General features: G+C 41.1%; 1 protein-coding gene and 1 long non-coding RNA gene across 2 annotated transcripts in view; one reads left to right on the top strand and one right to left on the bottom strand.

Annotated features, from left to right (window-relative positions):
- LOC120405315 overlaps window positions 1-23,651 on the top strand; it is a 115,386-nt gene that overhangs the window by 7,040 nt on the left and 84,695 nt on the right. The window contains exon 3 of the long non-coding RNA XR_005598493.1: window positions 7,217-7,344. This is a non-coding gene — a long non-coding RNA (uncharacterized LOC120405315). The remainder of the gene's footprint in view (window positions 1-7,216; window positions 7,345-23,651) is intronic.
- Window positions 3,428-11,475, bottom strand: FGF23 (fibroblast growth factor 23). Its single transcript, XM_039538836.1, has 3 exons — window positions 11,163-11,475; window positions 9,005-9,108; window positions 3,428-7,656 (listed from the first exon to the last, which is right to left on the bottom strand). The coding sequence occupies exons 1-3, from the start codon at window positions 11,383-11,385 to the stop codon at window positions 7,231-7,233; spliced, it is 753 nt and encodes a 250-aa protein (XP_039394770.1). The 5' UTR covers window positions 11,386-11,475; the 3' UTR covers window positions 3,428-7,230.

Below are 23,651 nucleotides of genomic sequence, written 5' to 3'. Positions count from 1 at the left end.
GTCTTCCTTCCTTTTTTTCTCTCCTTTGCTCTATTCTCTTCTCCTCTTGGATCTTGCCTGCTTTCTCTCTCACCTTCACCATTGATCACTCTCGTTATTCCCATCCCTGTCACTTATGCCATCTGCACTCTTTGCGCTCCGTAACAAACTTGCTCTTCTACTCTGTTCCATTCTCTTCTGCGTAGTGCTCCATCTCGCCTACTCACTCCCATTGAACAGTGCAGCAGAGCTGGGTGAGGTGATTCAGAATCACTGGCATCCCTGGGTCTATGTAACTGGTGTTGTCCAGGAATCTCTCTTAACCCATCAATTCCAATAGAAGGGTGAAGGGTTCTCCTCTGCACAAATCAGGGGAAGTGGGAAGTGGCTGGGTGTCAGCAGGGGAATAGCAGTGAATTTCTAGGTCTCTATAGTTTGTTCTAAACCTACGTGAAGAAATTTGTCAGATGTTTCCCCAAGTAAGCTGGGGGCTCTGGGTAGCTGCCAGACAGTTGTGTTCACATTCTGATGGATTTAAATTCATTTCTGAAGTAGAAAAAGGCAGGGGAAAATAACCTTAAAACTGCAGAACGTTCAGAAAACCCTCCATCTCATCCCAGGGCCTCAGCTTAGCTGGAAAATTGCCCATGGAAGTGTTATTCTTTGTCCCCATGGCTCCTTCTTATGGCCCCTCACCCATATGGCTGCTTCCTTCCTTATTACCCCTCTACTTCCTCCCCATCTCTCCTCCCTCCCCTCCATGGCTGCTTCCCCTTCTGCCTCATTTCCCCTCCCCACCCCATGGCTCCTTCGCTCTCCACTCCTGGCTTCTTCACTTTTCTGCCTCTGCTTTTGAGTGCCTCCAGTTTTTGGATGCTTGGCCTGAGACACCGAGGGCCAGACTTTCTGAGGGGCTGAGCACTGCGGCTCTCATTGACGTCTGTTGGAGCTGTGGGCGCTCTGTGCATTCAGAAAGAAAAAGAAGCCGTTCACCAAGGCAACACTATTTAATCAACCAAAGTATCCAGAGTTTACTGCCAACAATATGAATTTAAGTAGACCACATTTAAGAAGAGGGTGGGGGGGAAGACAAATGCCAGCAAACTAGTGAAGTCTTCCCTTTGCCCTTCTAGAATCCTTCCTAGGTGATTGTTGCTAGTATTCTTGGAGACCTGAGTCTCTCTTGCCCTGCACCTTGTATACTCACTTACACCAGTGCAGAGTGGGTGGATAGCGGTCATTCTGACTTGGTAACATTTTACAGCCACTTTGCACTGGTATAAATGCCTATGCAAGGTACAGGGCAATGGAGAACCAGGAGGAATAAGCTGTTCGTCTCCAAGCTGACTGCTGGCAAACTGACACCCATCTCTCCTGCTTTTCTGCTCCCTCCAATTTAGCAAGAAGCTGGTTAATCTCATCAAGGAACTTGGGAAAGTGAACACAAGAACTTTGTTCATTTCTCCTTTTAATTTTTCCATTCAATAATGCAAGGTGGCAAGAAGCCAGCTCCAGGGGCAGAGGGAAAGGATGCCCTAGTGACTGGGGAGCTAGCCTGAGACCCAAGTTCAATGTCCAGCTATGCTGCATGCTTCCTGTGTGACCCTGGATATGTCACTTTGTCTCTGTGCCTCAGTTCCTCATCTGTAAAATGGGGATAATAGCACTGCTCTGCCTCACTGCAGTGTTGCAAGGATACAAACATTTCAGATTGTGAGGCACTCAGATACTGTGCTAATGAGGGCCCAATAAGATCTAAAATAAATAGTTTCCCCTGTTGATTGTATCACAAACGAGTGTAGAAGTGTGTGCCTCACAGCTAGACTCTGACTTTTTTGCCCTTTCCCACGTTCCTTTCAGTAGGACATGAGCCCTGTGCTAACCGTTCAGCTCAAACTATTTTATTGGCAGATGTTACCCATAAATGTCATGGGCCTGATACTGTCATTTGTTGCTCCAATTTGCACACCATCTCCACACCTAATAGAGTTAAATGTCCTCTTCATTTAATAAAGAACAAAGTAGGCCCGGCTCTACCCCATCTTGCTATTTGAATACTATACATAATAACTCTTAAAATTCCATTCTGTAACTAGTCGTTTACAAACAGACACATGTAGGACAAAATAGCTGCGTGGTCTTAAACTACATTTCCCAGAATATCTCTGGTCTAGGGTCAGGGGTCACACCCCCTTCTCAGGGATAAAGGCTTCAGTCTAATGTGAATTACTTTATGGGGGATGCCTGTTGCAAGGAGAGCACCTGAGCCAGCAACATAGTTCCAGCTCTCATTGATCATTCTATGGCATAATCAGACATACAGTCCCCTTCGACAACATCATGCTAAAGTAGCTCTTTGATGATCTGCCCATAGTTTAGGTTACTCCATAGAAATAACTCCTTTGATAACACCTCACCAATCCATAAAAGTACAGGCTTTTCAAGTATCTCTCCATGTTCAGTGTATTCCCGGCCTCAGATTAAGATCTATAAGTTTCACATCACACCAAAACAACAGAGAGAAATTGCTGACCAGGAAAAGGAAAAAAATAAGACCACACCTGTCCATTTCTCTGTCCTTCTCTTGGGCTCTCACTCCAGCCACCTCTTCCAGGCTTTAGTTCCCTAACCTGTGAGAGAGACCCTTTTTTTAATCAGGGGATGAGTGGCAGGAGCAGTTACATAAGTGCTGCAACCCTGCAGCACTAACAGTTTTCTCTCCTGTCCATGCGCTGTACCTATCACTTGGTGTACAGAGTGTAAGCTGGGGATGTGGGGGTGGGCAGGAGCGGCACTGGCACTGCAGGGAAGGTGTACTTTAGGTCCAAAGACTGCCTGCCTTTTTGGCGCTCCCTGCTAGCTCTTGGCTGGGTTGCTTGGGGCAGGGCCAAGGAGACTGAGACAGTCACAGCTTTTGGGGTGGGGTGCTTTAAAGCACTCTGAACCCTAAGAATGGCCTCAGATGGTTTATGGACAATCTGGCCCTGGGGTCATCTCAGAGGAGGGTGTGTGGGTGGTTGAACCTCCATGAGCTATTATCAATACTTGGCCATTCTGTCAAGACTTACAATGGGTCTTATGATGTGGATACATATCCCATGGGAACTGGGCTGGGAACTCCCAACTCATCTCATGTAGGCCAGTGGTAGCAAGAGTGAGACCTGAGATCAGGGGGGCTGGAACAATTTGTATAGTGGGGATGCTGAGAGCCATTGAACCAAACTGTAAACCCTGTATGTGATGGAAACCACTTCAAGCCAGGGGGTGCAGCAGCACCCCTAGTTCTCGCACCTATGCCTGAGGTGTTTGGATCCGTAGCTCTTGCATGTATGGCAGCTGCTACGTATAGATTTGTTTATCCCTTGGGAAACATACCTCTGATTCTTATGAAAGCAGAAGTCTGAAGAAAAGGCAATAGCTGTCATTTGAGAAAAAAGGTTTATTGGAATTTTTATAAAAGGAAACCGTTTTTGAATACATTATAAATATTTTGCCACGTGTGTAACCGTTCAAATAAATAAATAAATACTGCAATATAAACAAGTAGTTTCTTCTTAAAAGCTGGTGATGGCCAGCACCTCCTTCAAACAACGAACTCTCAAATCCCACTTCAGTTCTGTATGGTTGAATATATGCTTTGATGTAAAAGCCATTCTACGTTTCATGACCATTGGTGGAGAATAATTTATTAAAACAACCCCTTTTTTCTCCATCCCAAATAACACCCCACCATTTCTTGTGTGTATGGTTGTAGTGTAGCATTACACAAGGGTGGAGTCCTGCAGCCCTTACTTACATGAGTCCTTACACTCATTAACTCAAGTCCTGGAGACTCCCTTGTAGTCACTGGAGCTAAGATAATTTACACAACTAAACATCTGCCCCATTAAGTTCAGCAGGATCACTCATGTGACTATGGGCTGCAGTATCTGCCTTTAATTTAGATTATGGACTCATTCTCTCCTCATGTATGCTGGTGTAATCAGGAGTAACTCCACTAAAGCAAATGGAATTACATTGGTATAAGAGGAGAACTGGGCCCTATGAGAATATACATTTATTCTTAATGCTCAGCTTTAAATCCAGCATAAATCACTAAGGGAGAATGATTTTTTCCTTTTGGATATTGCAAGTGTTTATTCCACTTAAAGGTTCTGGAAAAGCACCAATGTGCATGTAGTCTTTGTCTCATAACTACTATTGCAGTCCAGAGTTCTCTGGGAGCAAAGTCCAATCAGAAAGGTACAGGAATCAAGTGGAATTATTAAAAAGATAATATATAAATAGTCATACCTGACCATTGTACAGACAGCATGGGAGAGAGTCCTGCTAAAACTTAGATGGTAAGAACCTCTCCAACATCCTTTAGACTTGAGTTTACCTTTTAAAGCTAAATTATATTTGTTGTGGATTTAAAGAATTTTCCTATTCTTGGTACACTGGACCTGATTCTGCTCTCATGTCACTGGTCTAAATCAGGAGTAATTCCACTGAAATCAGTAGACTTACACAGAGGTAAAACTATTGAGAGAACAGAAACAGGCCCAATGTCTGTTCCAGCTCAAACTTTGATGGCAAAGGCATGTAAGAAGGAGAAAGCTAATTTAAAAGACAGCAGCAGGACAGATCCTGCGCTCATTTGTAAATCCAGAGCAATTCCACTGAAAGCAGTGGTCCTTATTCTGATACCACTTGAGTGGTGTAACTCCATTGCTTCAGTGGAGTTAACTTCTGATTCTCACAGTTGTGAGATCAGAATCAGGCCTGCTATATCTTATAGATGTCGCTAGAGTCTAGACTATTATACAGTTATTAGGATGTCAAAGGGCTATTAAATGCACTTAATAAATATAGTATGCAGTTAAATCTGCATCTGGAGGAGAAAATGCACAAATAAAAACACATTAAACATCCATTACATTAGACTCTTCTGCAGAGCACTTTGGGCCTGATTCTGATCTCTCTCTGGTGTAAATCAGGAGTAATTCCAATGCAGTCCCATGGACTTAAAACCCATGTAAGTGAGATCAGAATCAGGTCCAGTAAGAATGACAAGATGGGAAAATAGCTATATGTAGACACTGGGCCAGATCTTCACTGGTGCAAACTGGTTTAGCTCTGTTGAAGTCAGTGGAGCTATACCAAAGATCTGACCTTTAATCTATAATGAAAAGCACTGCACTGCAGTTCCTCTCTTGTAAAGGCCCTTCCAAAGCCAGAAAACAAGCTTCTGATGATGAGCACTAGCAAGGCTGTTGATCTTGTGATGACTCCATGCTGGTTTCCTTATGCCTCATTTCTTAAGTGTTCATTGTGGCTGGAGTAGCAACAGGAAAGCAAAGCGAGGCTTAGAGTCAATGCTCTTATCTCACGGATTCCTTTAAGTTTAAAGATGCAGGGTCAGATTCATCCCTGCTATAAGAGTCAGTTTATTTATATCATGGATTAATCTGGCCTGAGAAACTTCCTGAAACACTCCTGTATTTTAGCAGGTAATGCTATGGTTTGTTCCACATCTGTCTGCTAGTGACTTGATTCTGCCCGATGGAAGACACTTAAAAGCAGGATCAGTCCGTCATTCCCTCATCTGCATAGGTAGCCATTTGAGTTAGGAAAGAGAATGCTGCCTGCTGCAGTTGAGTCCTTTCCTACCGCATGTCTAGGCAGGCTTCCCCATGTTAGAATTCTGATAAAATAAGAACTGTCTTGAACCATCATCCGTACCCAGAGCCCAGCCTTTTTGGAGGCTTGAATACTTGTTTCAATTTTTTTCTTCCATATAGTCATTCCTCTGCTCTTGATTCTTTCAGGGCACACAGCTGAACTTCCACATTAATTTTAGAGCTTTTCTGCTTTAACCAGACTCGGGGAGTACCAGACAATCTCATCATGAAAGATGAGTTTTCCAGCCCGGAAGGCCCAAGACGATTATGATAAAATTCAGACAGACCATCCAGACTTTACCTAGACCTAATCAACCCCCTGATCCTTTTGAGGTGTGTTCATCTTGAATTTACTAGCTACAGATTTTGGTGCATCCACATCTTAACTAAAGATGAGTAAAACTCAAGGTGGGTGGATGTGCAAGTCCAATGAGCAAGCATATCCATAATGTATACTGACCTCTCTGGTCTAGAATTAGGCTGGCTTTTGTTCTTAGTACTTGGAGCGCTTAAGAGGAATGTATAAAGAAACACGGGGCTATGTAGGGACTTCACTGCTATCACTCTAGAGCACCTCATGATCACTCAGAATATCATGGAGACAGTGGGGGACAGAACTCAGGTCCTCCTATTCCTAAAACACCCACCCTGACAATTCCAGCTAGAGGAGAATCTCCATTAGCTATTAGCATTCTGGGGCTTATGACACACAGGTGGGCAGCTGTGATTCTTTCTAACACAAGTCTTTGGTGTGCTAAGCTGTCCAACACAGTATTATCACAATTTGTTATTTCTGGTATTTCCGATTTCTTTCTGGGTTGGAAATTCTAAGAATATAACTCTTCTCTCTGTATTTGTGCACTTCTGTTCTGGCACCTGGTTGTATAGTATAGAGGGAGCTATGAACAAAACCTCAAAGTAATTTCAGTTTGGGTTTAGTTTGAGCCAGTTCTTATTGTATCCCTACTAGTATGACAGTTATTAAGACCAAATTCTCCTATCATTTACTGTACTTTTACACCAGTGTAACTCCTTTAACAGAGTTACTCCTGATTCTCACTGGTATGAGAGGAGACTCAGGCTCTAATCTTGTACATAATAACGTTTTCTGTATAATACACAATCACTAATTAAAACGGCTGTGCTTGTGCAGCCTCCTGACCTAAAGTTTGAAGAGTAGGTCAGAAGTAAACTTCCCTGCCTACATTAGAGTTCTAAACATTCTAGGACCCAATTCTCCTCTCAGCCACGTCAGTAGCATAACGTCAATGACTCAGCCTTTGGTGGAATAACGCTAATGTAAGCTAGAGGAAAGTCAAGACCCTAAAATGTTTGGTTGGTGTTAATACCTTGCAAATGTAGCTTATTTCAAGTAAAATAAAGCTCCACCTGTAAAATAACATACAATTCCATGTTCCTGCAACGTCATCTACAAGAACAAAGCTTGAGTTCAAATGTTTTCAATGCTTTTCAGATTTCTAACAGGCCTTGTGAAAGTTAGATATTGAATATAAAAGATTTTAGGGCTCTAGCCAGTTCTCTCTAACATATTCACCTGTGTCTCCTCTCTGCAGAGGCATGGCCCTGGCTATCTTGTAATGTAAAACCGCGGACTTCCATTCCTTCTGACATCCATCATGGCGAGTGGGTCATCTGGATTGACCACATCATTTGGATTGATTCTCATGGGTTCTCTAGGCAGGTGAGCAAAGTGAGTCTGCAACCTCTGAGGTCCTGTGTCAAAGGCCTCTCCCTGCGGGATCAAAATCTGGAGGGGATCAATGTCAGCATTTCTAGTGTGCCTGTGGGGTTCAGGTGTGTTGAATCGGATCAGAGGGATTTCATTTCTCCTGGGCAAAAACTGGGAGTACGGTGGTGGATTCATACCAGGGAAGAAAGCTTGTTTAGCCCTGCCCAGGCTGACCAGAAAGTTGTACTTGGGAGATTGGTACACATCATATCCATTTTCTAGTGTTCTTTGTTTAAATATGCAGTCCTCTTGGCTGAAGTAATGCTTGGGAAACAAAAATAGAACAATCGTTATTAGAAGGATTTAATTGTTAATAAGTGTCAATACAAAATGCAAAGGCGATGGGCCAGATCCTGCAGCCATTAGTCATGGGAGTAGTCCCACTGGCTTGAACCGGCCATTTTGTGAGAGAAAGGAGTACAGGATTGGACTTTTCAGTTTTGACAAGGGCCTTAGGGAGAGCTGTACAAATACAGACATCCCCCGAGTTACGCAAACCCGACTTACGTAAATCCGCAGTTATGGAAAAAGTTCCATAAGCTAGAAATAGTTGTGGTGGTTTTTTTTGTAATGGTCAGGTATACGTTTCCGACTTACGCAAAATTTGAGTTACGCAAGGCGTTCCAGAACGGAACACTTGCGTAAGTCGGGGAGCGTCTGTAACTGACTTTTCAGTTTGATGGCTGAATTAAAAAGTCAGAGAAAATATTATATGGGGTCAACCAAAACTCATTTTTTCCCCAAGTCAACTGAAAAGTTTTTAAAAATTGTTTTTGTGTTTTTAACCTTTAAAAAAAAAACAGTAAAATTCAAAATGAAAAGGGTGCTTCAAATTTAAACATTTAATTTAGAAAATGTCAAAATCAAACATTTTGATTTAAAAAATAATTCCCTCCCCCCCACTTCTAATAAAACCCCCAAAAACAATTTGACCTGAATTCATAAAACATTTGGGTCAATTAAATCTGCACCTTTTCATTAAAATTATATATATATATGCCTAGCGCTATTCTTAAGGCCCTGTCCTGCAAGATGCGGAGGGCCACCTGTAAAGTTTTAAACGGCTCTCATTGACTCTCTTGGGAGCTGAGGTGCTTAGTTCCTTCTAGGATGTACTCAGTGCATTGCAGGATCTGACCCTTATCTCTCACCAGTCTCTGATTGAGACTAGGTAACAATTTAGTTTTATCTGAATAAAGATCTTTGCTGAAAACCTCTCAGGAACTCTGAGATACAAGAGGAATGTCAGATACATATTTTACTATCCTAATGAAGGCTCTCCTGTCGAAGCCACTTCCCAGCCTTGACGGCAGACAGCAAAAATTCTAGCCGATCACTATTGACTTAACTCTGACCTTGCTTACTCCACTGTCACACCCGTGGCTTTTGTGGAGATTTCACTTGCACCAGTGTGGTAGAATGAAGCTCAATATAACTGATTAAAAGGAGCAAGTTTAACCTAAACCAAGGGCCAGGTCCTTAACTGCTGTACATCTGCATAGCTCCATTGACTTGAGATATGCAACTTTATACCAGCTGAGGAGCTGGCCCTGTAATAATAAGAGACCTGCTGTGCATTTCACTTCAGTCTTAGAAAGTTAGGAGCACTCACCGATCCAAAGATATTTCCTTTAACGTCCATACATAGGTAGCGCCCGCTCTTTACACCTGTTATCACCACATAGCCAGCATCCTCAGATTTGATCATTAGGGCACCTGTTTAGAAAAATGTAGATGTCTTAAATGGGGCATAGGTGATCCTTTTAGTATTAATTGATCTGACAGTTTCTTTGAATCCACTTCTTGTGTTTGGAGTTTAACTACAGTTTTGCAAAGTATTCTCTTATTCTTTAAAAATGTAAGCTCAATACACAGAGCATTTTCCATATTTTTGTTTTGGCTTTACCTTTGTTAATATTTCTTAAACCCTTTTTCTGAGCAAATTCCACTATACATCTGGATTTCAGCTGTTCAGTATTTACCCTTAGTGGGAGATCCTTGCTTAAGCCACTCTTTCTTTCTCTCTAGAGCATGCAGCATACTTTTATGCCATGATAACAAGGAAAGTGTAGTTGCAATGGGATTCATTGGCTGAATGCACACAACACAGGTGCAAAGTTAATTTGTACATCTTGCACTTCACCCCAGGGGAGATCGTGATATCTTAGCGATACTGCAGCACCCTGAATATTTACTGTCACTTTCCATCCTGCTCACCTCATTGCTACAGGTGAATTTTGTTATCAAAAGATTAACAAAGTGTGTAATCTTATTGAGGCTTATTCTCCACTTGATCGCACAAGTATTATGGTCAGGTAACTAACTGAAGTATATGGAATAATATCAATGTAAAACTGGCATAACAGAGAGGAGATGCATGCCCTTTTGTATCTGCTTTAATCAACAAGTCCAAACTGAGTTAATAACATACAATCATTCTGCTTCCTGGTTTGATCAAAACAGTCATAATTTATCACTCAGTACTTTTTATATAAACAGAAAACAAATTTTTCTCTTTCTTATACATTCCCCCTGACCCTCCCTGTCCATAGGAAGATTTTCATTCTTGATGAGTAGAATTGCAATGGGTTAATAATATGTTAAACAATCTTCAATATTCCTAGAAGATCAGAGTTTGTTTTGAAATGGGCAGAGCCCTTTTAAAATAGCATTAAGGACTCCTGAATAAAGTACTTTGGCTTTCACAAGCTATGGTGTTAGGGCTAACCTTTCAACAACCGAAGTGTAGCTGCATTGTGCAAGAAAAATAGATCTCCTTGGGCCAAATTATGAACCTTTTAGTCCCACCGGAGAGTAGGGTGACCAGACAGCAAATGTGAAGAATCGGGACGGGGGTGGCGGGTAAGAGCCGCCTATATAAGAAAAAGCCCTGAATATCGGGACTGTCCCTATAAAATTGGGACATCTGGTCACCCTACTGGAGAGCAGTTATTTGCACGAGTAATACCATTGAACTCAATAAGGCAAACTCAAATGACTTAACTACTCACCAATCACCATCTGGCCATTTTCAAGTTCCCATTATTTAATTTGCAGTTGCATGTGCAACTACCCATTTTATATGTAAAAGTGTGCTTTACACACACACATTAGATGCCCACTTCTAAAACTTGTCTCTTGAGCAAATTTTCAGAGAAAGAACCATAGATGTCCTTGCAAATAAGCAGTTAGGAAGGCAGTTGCATAGATGCACTTCTCCTTCTGTGTCCACCAGTGCAGGTTTTGTGGGCACAACCAGTTTGCATCCATTTACTCAATGTGCTTTTCTTTGAAAAATATGGTCCTTAGAGGCATAAGTGGCTTCACTGAACATGCCACCATCTGACTTAAATTTGGACCCCTGCAGAGTAAATTAATGATATATTTTGGAGAGAGGATGCTGCTGATGGTTTTTGACTTCAGAGCACTACAGGTACTAGGATCTGTAGTACATTATTACTATTAAATGATCACATAGTTTACATTTTTTAAACCACATTAACTTTTTTTAAACAAAAAGATTTTAACTAAATTCTATTTGTCACTTGGGGGCAATGCAACCATTTCATTAATCCTTGCTATCATTGTCTGACTACATCTCCAGCATATGGTCTTAATATTAGCTCAGTGTACTTTCAGTCTCCTGCTGATAGTCATCTGTTTCCCCGTCTAACCTGAGTTTGGATTTTTTCCATAGACCTTGCACAATAAAACGTCTTGAGCTCTTTCCCCTGTTTGGGAGGCGGCTGTGTGACTAGTACACTACTTACTGTAAATGGATTGGTGAGGTGTGCCATCAACATAACCATCGGGGTTGATTTGCAGATGGAAGCTGTTCTTCTCAGTAGATGTGTACAGGTGCATCAGGCTGTCTGTGTTTCCCCAGCTGGGATTCAGCAGTGGAGAGAAGTTAGGAAAGGCAGCAATAGCCTTGAAGCTGCATAGCACAAACAGCATGAAGTCCAGGCAGCTGCACTGACTGGGCTGTGACATGGTGCTCCTTCCTTAGTGGCTAGTGCAGTTATCTGAAACTTGATACTTTCTCACTCCTGTGTGTGTCTCTCTTTGCCTTCTCTGCGTATATTTGGAGTATGAATCCTCAGATGGGTCCCCTACTTTTTTGCAGCGGCTTATAAAGGACAGCTGAATGACATCACACAGGAAAAACTTGTCCACATCCTTGGTTTTGTCAAAGCAACATTTTTAGGAGTGTCCTGAGACCTCAAAGACCCAGGGAAAAGGAATGCACGTAGGATATCTGGAGGGAATGTAAGGTTTCTAAAGACAGCTCTCAAAAACTAATCATGCCTTCAAATAACGTCATCTGCAAAACTCTGACATCTGAAAGCTTTCCACTCCCCCACCAATAAATAATAATAATAATAATAAAAACAGCCCATTGTACTGTACAGAAATTGTTTTGGGAAAAATTCATTAGATTTTAAATTGAAATTTTTCATTTTTTTCTCCAGATTTATTTTTCCAGTGTTTCTGAATTAGGGCCTGATCCTATAAAAATGCAGAGTACCTCCCTAGAGGGGCTAAGTGCCTTCAACTCCCATTCAAGTCAAAGGAAGTCACTCTGCACTTCTGTAGGATCAGAATTTGTGTCCAAATCCATTAAAAGCCTATTTTGCAAATGCATTGGGCCTGATTTTCCTTTCATGTTGGTGTAACTCCATTAAAGTCACACTGATGTAACTGCACTAAGTGGGGGGCAAATCAAGCCCGGTGACATCAGCTCTCCTTTTATTTCTTCCTGTTTGAGTTCTTCACTTGGAGTCACTTAAATGATTTGCTTTTAAAGTGGTGAAGTAGCTGGAAACTTCTTATAGAACTATTGGAGAGAGACTCTGGTAGTCCATTCCTGCTCTGTGCAGCTAGGTAGCACTCACTTCACAGATTCTAGGTCTACTAACCGGAATAGCCTTTGTGAATCTGAAATAGTTAACCTGTGAGCATTTTGTAGTACTGGAAATATAGCAAGCATGTTCTAAAAGACATGTAAAGGAAGCTATCAAGGTAAAACCTAGTATATGGGAAAAGAAATAAAAGTAGAGCTGGGAGAAATTTTTTGGTTGAAATGTTTTTTGGTAAAAAATGCAGTCAGTGACAAACATATGGCAAATTCATGTGATTATTTTGCCACATAGTTTCAAAACCAAACAATTTCAGAATAATTGAAATATTATTTTGACATTTTGAAACAAAATGTTTCAATGTATTTGTTTGAAATTACTTTTCATTTCCAAATTTCCTTTAATTTTTTGTTAATTTTTTTTTAAAATGTTTGAAATAAAAATAGAATGCTTGTTTTGTAGAAATGGTCCATTCGACCCAAAATAACAATTGTGTTTGACTTTTCAAAATTACCAACAAACCTAAAAAATCCATTATTCATCCGGCTCTAATTAAATAATAGTTTCAGATGTGCCAAATGCTGCTCAGCTGTCCTGCCAATTTTTGTGGTTTTAGGCAAAATTTCCTATTTAAAAAGAAACAAAACATTTTTCTGTCATCTTTTGCTGTTTGAAAATCCCATACAAACAGGGTGGGAGAAACTGACCGTGAATCTCTGAAACTGGACTATGCAAAAATTGCTTCCAAATACACAAAATAATCTGAAGAATTAATGAAAAATAGATTAATTTATTTCACTTACAGAAATCAGAGGTTTTACTTTTAACAATAGTAGGCACAATATTTTCAGAAAAAAACCGTATTAAATTGGCAGTATACCTTTAAACGTGATGCACCAAATTCTTAATTTTCTTAAGGAAATCTGGAGTCTTGCCATCAAAGTAAGGAGATTAATCCTAGATTTATACCAGTGTAACTAACAACAGAATCTGACCTGTTCTTTTTCTGTTCAATAATTGTTTGAATTAGCACAACTCTGCCAAATTCTGCTCTGTTACACCTGTGTAAATCTAGATTGCCAACACTATATACACACCTGTGTAAATGAGAGCAAAATGTGGCCTAAAGGGCAAGAACCTAAATTGGTGTAAGCCAGCAACACTTCAGTGCCATCAGTGGAGCTGGACTGGTTTATACCACGTGAAGATCTAGCTCATAGTACTCATACATGCTAGAAAGCGGTATGGTATAATGACTGTAAGGATTTATATTCTCTCTCTCGAGCTACATTTTTAACTAAATCATTTTAATTAAAGCTATATTAAAGGGATTTATCCATTTTTAGAGCTGTACAGTGAGGAAAAAAAATCTCAACTCCCTTATTTTAGTCAGATATTTGGAACATAAAAATTATCATACATGATCCAACCCATGGTATATCTAGCCCAGACCACTATTTGGGGGAGGATATAGCACCAGAAGCTTCAGAGGAAAGTGCAAGAAACCCTGTAATAAGCAAATATGGGATAGCTTATGCCCTGGAAAATTTTCTCCTAACCTCTACTAGTCAGAGATTGATTCATATCCCAAAGCATGAAAATTTATAACCTTCATAAAACTTTTTTCAGTATTTACTATATATTCTTGGTATTCACCTAAACATCGTCTCTCTTGGTATATTAGCTTTAATTCAAATGAAACTACATTTTTTAAGAGAGACTGTCCATGCTCCACCTCAGTGAATATCATCAGCTATCCCATTCTCTCTGTGCTCCGTGCTTAACCCTTGCCATTTTAGCAAGGTTTCCATAGTGCCAGCTGGTCCCTGATTTTGCTTAGCTGTGTTTGTTTAAGCTCCAAGGCTAAAGCAAATTTGTTTAAAGTCTCTTCTGTCATATTGTTAGTGTGGATTTTGCTTTTTAAGGTTTTTGCTTTTTAAAACAATATTTTTTGTTTTAAAAATTGGAGTGTAAGTTTGGAGGGGTTTTTATTTATTTATTTATTTAATTTATTTATTAAAAACAGTTTATTCCGGTTTTTTTTGTTTCTTCCAGCTTGAACCATTTATTACTTTGTATGTTGGTAATTTACTTGCTTCTCCAACACACTGAACTTTTGTATGTCAGTTTCTATGACTATTTGAGCTCTCTAGGGTAGTTTTGGTGTGTTTGACAGAGGCGAGAAAGAAAGAGAGAAATGAATCACCACAGTATATAGAGACTGAGCTATAGAGTCTTGGAAAGGGAAAGGGATAGATCATAATGGTTTTTTAGGAAGAAAAAAAATTAACTGAGTTTGAGAACAGAAAATTCCAGCAGCTTCTGAATTTCAGTATTGTTGTTATATTTATCTGGATTAAGGTAGCATTTAGGGGCCCCAGCTGAGATGTAGGCCCCATTGTGCTAGGTACTGTGTGCAGACACAGTAAGGAATAGTCCCTTCCTTGAAGAGTTTACAGTCTAAATAGACAAGAAAGACTAAAGTATTATTACCACTGTTTTGCAGATGGGGAGCTAAAGCACAAAGAGATTAAGTGACTTGCCCAAGGTCACCCAGGAAGTCTGTAACAAAAACTGGAATTGAAACAAAATCCTCTGAGACCCAGGCTAATGTCTTAAGCATAGGATCATGTTTCCTCTATTGTTTTGTGATTAGTCCAATAAGAGGGCTGGCCTAATATATTGCTAGTTAATTTAAATATTTACTGCAATAACAAAATTACTACTTTAAAAAAGATCTTTTTCCTATTTCCTTATCTTTTCTTTTTTCCCAGTTTTCATGTGAGTACCCAGAAGGCTCTGGAAGCTTTCAGTAAGAAGAGGGGTATTTAAGGTTGTGGTTCTCCTTTGATTTGATAGAAACAATTTTATAGGTTGGTTGGTTTTTGCAATTTGTCTTTGTTCCTCTCCTGACTTTCACTTCTATTTTTTCTTGGATTTAAACTGCTGGGTTAGTTCAGAGAGAAAAGAAAAACAGTAGCACAAAATATAGGCAAGAATTGAGGTTAGACATGAATGGCTATTTCCTTGTTTCCTTCACCTACCTGATGGGGTAGAATGTACTAAAGTGCTGCTTTCCTTAAAAATCACAGTAATGTGGCATACAGGAGTTCCTGGCTATCCTATGATGCGAGGATGTACTTTTATCAAGGGTTGTCCTCCTTCATTGTTTTGCTAAAGGCTGGGACCAACCTGGAAACTTCTTGTTGAGGCCCTCTTAGAATGACTTGAGGGCCTATGTCTATTTAATATCTCCTCTTCTTGAAGCCTCAAGGCAAAGTAACTTCTAATCCTTCCAAGTTATCTAGGATAGGCCAGTAGCCAATGCTCCTCCTTGTACTTAACTTCAAGGGCCAGTAACTCCATTAAGTGATTGGTGGAGTCACCAAAATGAGTACAGAAGGTGTTCTTGGTAATAAAGATGTCATCTACTCAAAGGTAGTCAAGAGATGGGGATGGTTTGAAGAAGATGCCTCTAAGAGCAAGCTGGGGGTCCCCAAAAGAGAACCATGATGATACAGCTAAAGAAGAAAAGGATTCAACAGAGGAATGATGGCTTTCAAATTCACAGACAGAAGGTGGCTGAAGAAAATGACACTGAGGACAATATGCAGGCGTGAAAGTAACTGAGAGGACTTACCAGTACTCCAGAGTCCTTGAGGGGGGGCGGGGCCTCAATAGCAAGAGGCATAGCCTCTACCAGAAGAGGCGTGCTTTTAAATCCCCGGGCGCTTTAAATCAGGATTTAAAGGACCCGGGGCTCCACTGCAGTAGCGGCAGCTGGGAGCCCTGGGCCCTTTAAATCACCCCCGGAGCTACCAGCTGCAGAGGTGGCTGGGAGCCCTGGGGGTGATTTAAAGGGCTCGGGGCTCCAGCTGCTGCTACTGCAGCGGGGCCACGGGCCCTTTAAATCACCATTGGAGGGGGCCCCGGCCTCTGGCAGAGCTTTAAAGGCAGCGGCGGCTCTAGGTATTTTGCACAGCAGGCAGGCTGCCTTTGGCGGCTTGCCTGCGGGAGGTCCCTGGTCCCACGGATTCGGCGGCAGCCTGCGGGAGGTCCACTGAAGCCACGGACCAGCGGACCCTCCACAGGCATGCCGCCGAAGGCAGCCTGCCTGCCGCCCTCGCGGCAACCGGCAGAGCGCCCCCCATGGCTTGTTGCCCCAGGCACACGCTTGGAGCGCTGGTGCCTGGAGCCGCCCCTGTTTAAAGGGCCCGGGGCTCCGCTGCAGTAGTGGCAGCCGGGAGCCCCTGGCCCTTTAAATCACCTCCAGAGCCCCGCCACTGCTACCCCAGGGATCCAGCAGCAGGGCTCATGTGGCAATTTAACTGGCCCCGGAGGGTAGTGGCAGTGGGAGCCCCGAGCTCTTTACATCACCACCCGAGCCACGCTGCTGGAGCCCTGGGGTAGCAGTGGCAGCTGGGGTCTCGGGCAGTGATTTAAAGGGCTTAGGGCTCCGGCTGCCACTACTGCCCTGGGCCCTTTAAACTGACTTTGTTTGTAGCAATGACAATTATATAAAGTTGAATAAAAGCTACTCTGTGCTGCCACTCACTGCTGCCTGTGCTACCCTAGCTACACTACTATGTTTAGCATGCTAGCTCGATGACTCACAGCCCCAGCTCCAAGTGTAGGCATACCCTAAGTGTTCTGAGAAACGCCATTCTTGTGGCGTTTACAAACTAACAGGAGGCAGAGCCTGTTACACTTCAATATTGCAGATGAAAGAGGCAAAGAATAAACATTCAAATATAGGGGGGGAAAACCCTTTATTGAAACTTTACTTACACTATACATCTAAAATGTCCTACTCATTATTAGGCTCCTTGTTACAAAAATACATTATGTAGAATTGTTAGGATGAAGAGACCTATCAGCTCTACAAACTCTATTCTACTGTTGGGAGATGAACATGTCTCCATCAGGAATATTTTTATATCACCTTACTTTAGCCAGCAGTTCTATATCTCAGTCACTTTCTGGGAGAAGAAACCCATCTTGATATCCACTCTAACCTTTGTGTGCTTCCTCAAGTGGCACATGTGATGGTGCTTTCCTCTCTGAAAGATGACCAGATCTTCTCCTACATTGCTGAGTGACCTTTACTTTAATTGCATGATCAGATTGCTGCATCACTTTCCCTTTCTCTGATATTTTCCATCCATGTTTGTGCGTCTTTGTATTTTTTCTTTAGCTTTTGCTAGTATTTGCAACCATCTTAAGGTAGATTATCTGCAAATGTCATACTGTGCCATTTACTCCATCTTGTAACTCATTAATGAAGTTCTTAAATAAGAATGGACCCAATTCTGATTCTGGACATCTTCCTCCTAACTAAGCACAAACCCCTGACAGTCTCTTGCCCATCATTTGCTGTCTTTCAGCTGAATAACAGTACATAGGGCAGGGCCCCTCTAAGCCATTAAATTAAAAATTTCAAGTAAGATTTTGTGAGCAACAGTATTTTTCTTAAGTGTTTATGAAGGGGGTAGAGTTGAGGGACGGAATGGTCAGAGATGGGATTATTATTGTTCTTATGGCAGGCTGCTATTACTGCTGTATTGTTAAGGTCAGCTTTTTATTATTTAACATTCATGTTGTGATAGTAGCTAGAAGTCAACCAAGATAGTATTCTATTGTGTTAGGTGCTGTCCAAACTTTTAATTTTTTTATAATGTAGAGTGTCTAAAGTTAATGTTTGATTACTTCAAATGCAAATCAACAAATCAGTATTATAGTCTGAGGTGGTAGTGCTACATAAACATAAGGTTCTCCGAGAGTTCCCATTATAAGCCCCTGTTTTCAGTTGCTTATAACTTTGCCAAACTTTAACTGTTCAGAGTGAAACCACCCATGCCAGGTATCTGCCATGCGTTGAATATTTATGAAAAGTTTCTGCACGATGAGAATGAAATAGGGTTGTGTAGTGAAGAAGACTGTCTATGGGACTGCTGCTTTATTTGTTGCAGAAGCTGGAAGGTGTCTCAGGAATGAGATGGGATTGCAGGAAGAGAAAAGATGGCTGCATGGTTAAGTCAGTTGAATGCTACCCTGGAGAATCATATTCTATCCTTGCCATTGCCACAGAGTTCCTATGTAATGCTGGGAAAATCACTTAAACCAAACTTTTCACAGGAAGTCACTAGTTGTATGTTCCTCATTTTTTTCAGTGTCCACTCTGAGACCCTGATATTTGATTTGCAGAAGTGCTGAGCACTTGCAACTGAAGTCAATGGGAGCTGTGCTTTGAACACAAGAGCTATATATTGCTAACTATTCTGAAAACCAGCGCCTAGATATTTCAAATTGGGCCTCCCAAATTAATGAACACTTTCTAGCTTAATCTTTCTGTGCCTCCATTCCCCAGCTGTAAAATGGGGATAACACCCAGTCATCTCAGTGAAGATAATTGTTTGTGAAACAGTTAGATACTATAGTGATGAGCACGGCAGAGAAGCCCACAAGGAAACTAATAATTCTATATTCTAAGGAGGGTTTAAACAGTGTGCCGTAAATAAGGCCTATGGCCACACATTGAGCAACAAGGAGAAAACAAAATATTGAATAGCTACTCAGTAAGTGAGCACCAGCATCCTGTGCACTGAATGAGGCAGGGGTCCTGGGGAGAAAACAATGTTGTCATGTAAAATTAAAGACTGTATCATAGTGCGCATACACAAGGGTGAATTAAGATTGCCCAGGCATCTTTAATCTAGCATTTCTTTAACTTTTGAATGTTTGGATTTGCAATCTTAATATTCTTTTAAGGTAGTTTTTTGGATGCAGTATATAGTTTAAAATTACTTGTTACTTGCCAGAACCTCAGTTTGTGGTTTCTCCTTGATGTGATTGCCACCACCACTAGTGCAAGCAGCTCCCTTCTGTCATTGTTAGTAACTTCAATCAACTTTGTCAAGATCAACCCTGAACTCAGGTCTTGGAAGATTAAAAGGTGTCTTATGCTTTTTAACAGACAACTATAAGAAGCTGCAATTTGTCCTGTCTGCCTGGGTTTGTGCACATAACAGACTGATTAAAGTGAGCATAAGAAGATCTCTTTAGGGTATATAATGAGATCATCTTCCAGAAATCTATCTGTAAGTAAAAAGATACTTGCAAATCCAGGAAATGTTGACTACCTTTGAAAGTTTAGAAGCACCTGCACTGTTGTTGTTTAATGAGAAACAAAGGTCATAGTGGAAAGCAGCATGTGGCACTCCTGGGCAGTGTGGTGAGTGTGCTGAGCTATATCTGTAAAATGGATATAGTATTTGCTCTCCCAAGTGCCTTTCTAGCTGGGAGGCAGAAGGATGGAACCACGGGCATTGCATCAGTGGTGGTGCTAGTTAAGTTTTTGCTGGTGCCCTTGTGTTCTGGGAACAGCATTATCTGCATCCCCTTGGTGGAGAAGGGGCACCCTCTTCATATATATGTTCTTCAAGCTCTTATATATGAGACGTAGCCACAGGAGAGCCCATGCTCTGTTGCTGATTTGGGATCATCTCAGAAAAGTGTGTGCTTAAAAGTCCCTTTTAATAATCCCCACTGCACTGTGTGTCTTCCAAGAGTTCAGAGACTCCAGCCTTTTTTTTTTTTAATCTTCCTCCCTCCCCCTCCTATAGAATGTTTATAATAGCTGCTTCTGGGGAGATCATGTGTTAGATGGTGGAAATAGAAGGGTTAGGTGTTTATATAGCAGTTATTCCAGGAATAATGACATGCCAACTCAACAATATTGTGTGTGTGTGTGTGTACACGCGTACTCTCTTGCCACAGATTTTAGCCAAAGTGTTGTTAAACACATCCTGTACTGACCTTATTTGGATGACCCATCTTTGTCACACAGCCCACGACTAAAGCAAACATCCTGGCTAGGCTCACCTACGTGAAGCAAATCAAGTAAGCACAGCCCACTAGACTTAGGACTGCAGCATGTACCAGTAATTTCTGTGATGTGGGTGCCAAAGGCATTATCTTGAATCTTAGTTCCCCTTTTTCCCCTCGACCATGGACTTGTAACAACAGTGAAAGTCTTGGAATGCAATTTTTAGCTTCAAAAATTGTAAATCAGCTGGGTGAGCCAGGTCAGACAGACAGTACGCTTTGCTGGGAAAAGGCAGTTTGACACGTTTTGCCTGCACAATGCAGGATGTGTGGGCTTCCTGAGCATTATTCGTCTTTTCTTTTAATGTCAAGGGGTCAGTGTCAGCGGGAGCGGTTGCATGAACTTTCTGTTCTGCTTGGTTGTTTCAAAGTCAAAACTTTTCACCAGCGGTTTTAAAACTCATGGACTTTCAAAATCCCACGAAAAAAAGGAACACCACCAGCCATGTACTGGATGAGAGGGGAAATAGATAACAAATCAACCAGCCCTTACGGTAAATCCCTCAATCACATATTTGTGATGCAGTGGTGTGTTGTGCTGACCAGTTGTCAGGAAGCGCCTTGGTCCTGCTCCTGCTGGAGTCATTAACAAAACTCCCATGTGATTTCAGTGGGAGCTGGATCAGATCCTAAAACAGTAATGCCAAAAGTGTTCAGACTGGAGGGGGCCGATATTTGGATGCCTAACTTTAAGTAGCCTGAATTTTCACACATGCTGAGCTATCTGTAGCCCCCATTGTCTTGAGACTCAGTATCTTGTGCCAGTGAGTTTCATGGCTAAATGATATATCTTGTTTTTTATCCCCACCCCTCCTTTAAGTTCTAAACATGTTGCTGTTTAATTTCATTGGGTGTCCTCTTGTTCTTGCTGGGAAGGTAAATAGTGTCATGACTGACCTTCTCTATCTCATTAACTATTTTTCTATAAATCTATTAGGTCTCCTTTTAATTTTTCTCCTCTCTAAACTAAAGAGTTCCAATCAATTCAATTTCTTATACAGAAATCTCTCCATGTTGCTAATAATTTTCATTGCACTTCTCTGGACCGCTCCTATTCCTGCTAAGATGAAGGTATGGATGCCCCCTAGCTTTTTGCTTCATTGCAGCCCAGTGTGAAATATCAGGACAGGGGATGAGAGATGATAGGCGCCTATATAAGAAAAAGAAAAAATATTGGGATTGTCCCTACAAAATGGGGACATCTGGTCACCCTATTTGTACTACACAGAAATAGAAACATTAAAATGAAAGGCTATAAAGAACTAGAGAATGAGGCCATCCCTCATCTCATTGTAGAACATGATTCATCCTTCTGCCTCCCAGATCTCCATTTTGTTCCTACATTCACTTATACTGCACTAGTAGCTTCAACTCTCTTGTGTGGTTGATGATTCCTAATGCCAGTCATTGAACTGAGCTAGCTGAATAAATGGAAAGTAAGAAAATATTCCCTCTACACTTGCAGAAGGTGCTACTGCTGTCAAAAGCTGGCTTATCACTTCAACAAAGTGCTCAGCTTGACTTTCATCAGTTCAGTGGTCATTCTCTAAAACTTGGCAGCAAACATACTGCTTAATAATTTTTGTTTTTAATTTACATGATTGTAACCTATTAAAATTTACCTTAACATGGTGTCAATTTCAAATATAATTTTAAATAGTTTCATTTTTAAAAATAAACCTGTATTTAATGTAAAAAAATCACTTTTTAAATTTTTTGAAAACATCAATTTTTATCCACTCTGACTGAAGGAGACAGAGGAATTTATAGGATACATACATGTATTTAGGGCTGTCAAGCGATTAAAAGAATTATTCACGATTAATCACATGACTAAAAAAATTAATCATGATTAATCGCATGATTAATTGCACTGTTAAACAATAATAGAATACCATTTATTTAAATATTTTGGATGTTTTCTACATTTTCAAATATTTTGATTTCAATTACAACACAGAATACAAAGTGTACAGTACTCATTTTATCATTACAAATATTTGCACTATAAAAAAACAAAAGAAATAGTATTTTTCAATTCACCTAATACAAGTAGTGTAGTGCAATCTCTTTATCATGAAAGCTGAACTTACAAATGTAGAATTATGTACAAAAAACAGCATCCAAAAATAAAACAATGTCAAATTTTAAAGTCTACAAGTCCACTCAGTCTTATTTCTTGTTCAGCCAATCACTTAGAAAAACAAGTTTGTTTACTTTTGCAGGAGATAATGCTGACAGCTTCTTGTTCACAATGTCACCTGAAAGTGAGAATAGGTGTTCGCATGGCACTATTGTAGCTGGCGTCACAAGATATTTACTTGTCAGATTTGCTAAAGATTCATATGTCCCTTCATGCTTCAACCACCATTCCAGGGGACATGCGTCCAGGGCCAGCGCTAGGCACCAGCAAAGCAAGCAGGTGCTTGGGGTGGCACATTTGCAGGGGCAGCAGGGATCCAGCATGGGAGCTGTAGTTCCTTGGTTAGCTCCCTGCCTATAGAGCCAGCCCTGGAGCAGGGAAAGAACATTTCCCAGCATTCCCTTGGCAGCGATCAACAGGAAAGGGAGAGGGGAGGGAGTGAGGTAGCTGAGACCTCATGCTGCAGCTTGCTATGAATGGAGAGCTCACTGCTTGAATGGGGTGGCACTGTGAATGGGGGAACAAGTATGCCCAAAGAGTAGAAGGCTTTGGCCCAGATATCTCCTTGAGAAGACAAGGGATACTGGTGTGACATCACCTTGCAGCCCCAAAGAAAGAATTGGGTGGACTAAATGGACAGTGTACCTCTCTATCTGAAGCCTAGCAAGGGAGGTACATGGATCCCACTAGAATTTAAAATGAAAAGTGAGGGAGGGGAGGCTCTGCTAGAGGACCTGGGCAGCTTTAGATACAGTACCAGGCACATAGGATTTCCACTTCTGAGCCATGGAAGCAGAAATTGACCTTTCCTTTCCAGATTTAGTTAATATTCAGAAAGGGAATCTAGCACCTGCCTTCCAGATTTGAACACCCTCAAAATTCAGGAGTGCTCAAGCTCAATATGGGCAGCTGTTACTTCATTTCTCCCAAATCAAATATACTGATCCAGTGTAACTTACTGCAGAAAAAGTAGGATAAAATTGAGCAAGAAATGCTTCCCAATGGTTATTAGGACTGGAATTGCTATTTTCAACAGCCATTGCTTTTTAAGTTTTATTTGTTTAAAAGGAAGACAGTGATATTGCATTGGTAAATTCCACATAGAAAGAAAGAGTGGAACAAAAGAATAATAAAGGCACCTCAACTTTTCCTCATTTATGTAGGATAGTCTTATAATATGCATCCAGATATCCTTCAGTCACGCAAGCTGAAAATTGTTCCACTTTACTGCAGTTCTGTAACCATATGGGAACCAATCCTGTCTGTGTTCTGTGCACATCGACAGGGATTTTGGAATGACTTGCCTTGGGAGCGAGTTACCAGTGACCCAGGGCTGGGGCGGTAGGAGGGTGCAGTTGGGGGGGCCAAGAGCT

Source organism: Mauremys reevesii, linkage group 1 (assembly GCF_016161935.1).
Source record: "Mauremys reevesii isolate NIE-2019 linkage group 1, ASM1616193v1, whole genome shotgun sequence".
NCBI lineage: Eukaryota > Metazoa > Chordata > Testudines > Geoemydidae > Mauremys > Mauremys reevesii.
The sequence above is the reverse complement of the archived record's forward strand: the minus strand, read 5'-3'. Positions and strand labels throughout refer to the sequence as shown.

What these genes read in the sequence shown, in the direction of transcription:
- FGF23 (XM_039538836.1), bottom strand. Translation starts at nt 11,385, where the DNA reads ATGTCACAGCCCAGTCAGTGCAGCTGCCTGGACTTCATGCTGTTTGTG. An exon ending in ACCTCACCAATCCATTTACA is followed by an intron (nt 9,109 to 11,162) that starts GTAAGTAGTGTA and finishes TTTTCTAAACAG; the next exon opens with GTGCCCTAATGATCAAATCT. An exon ending in AAGGAAATATCTTTGGATCG is followed by an intron (nt 7,657 to 9,004) that starts GTGAGTGCTCCT and finishes TTGTTTCCCAAG; the next exon opens with CATTACTTCAGCCAAGAGGA.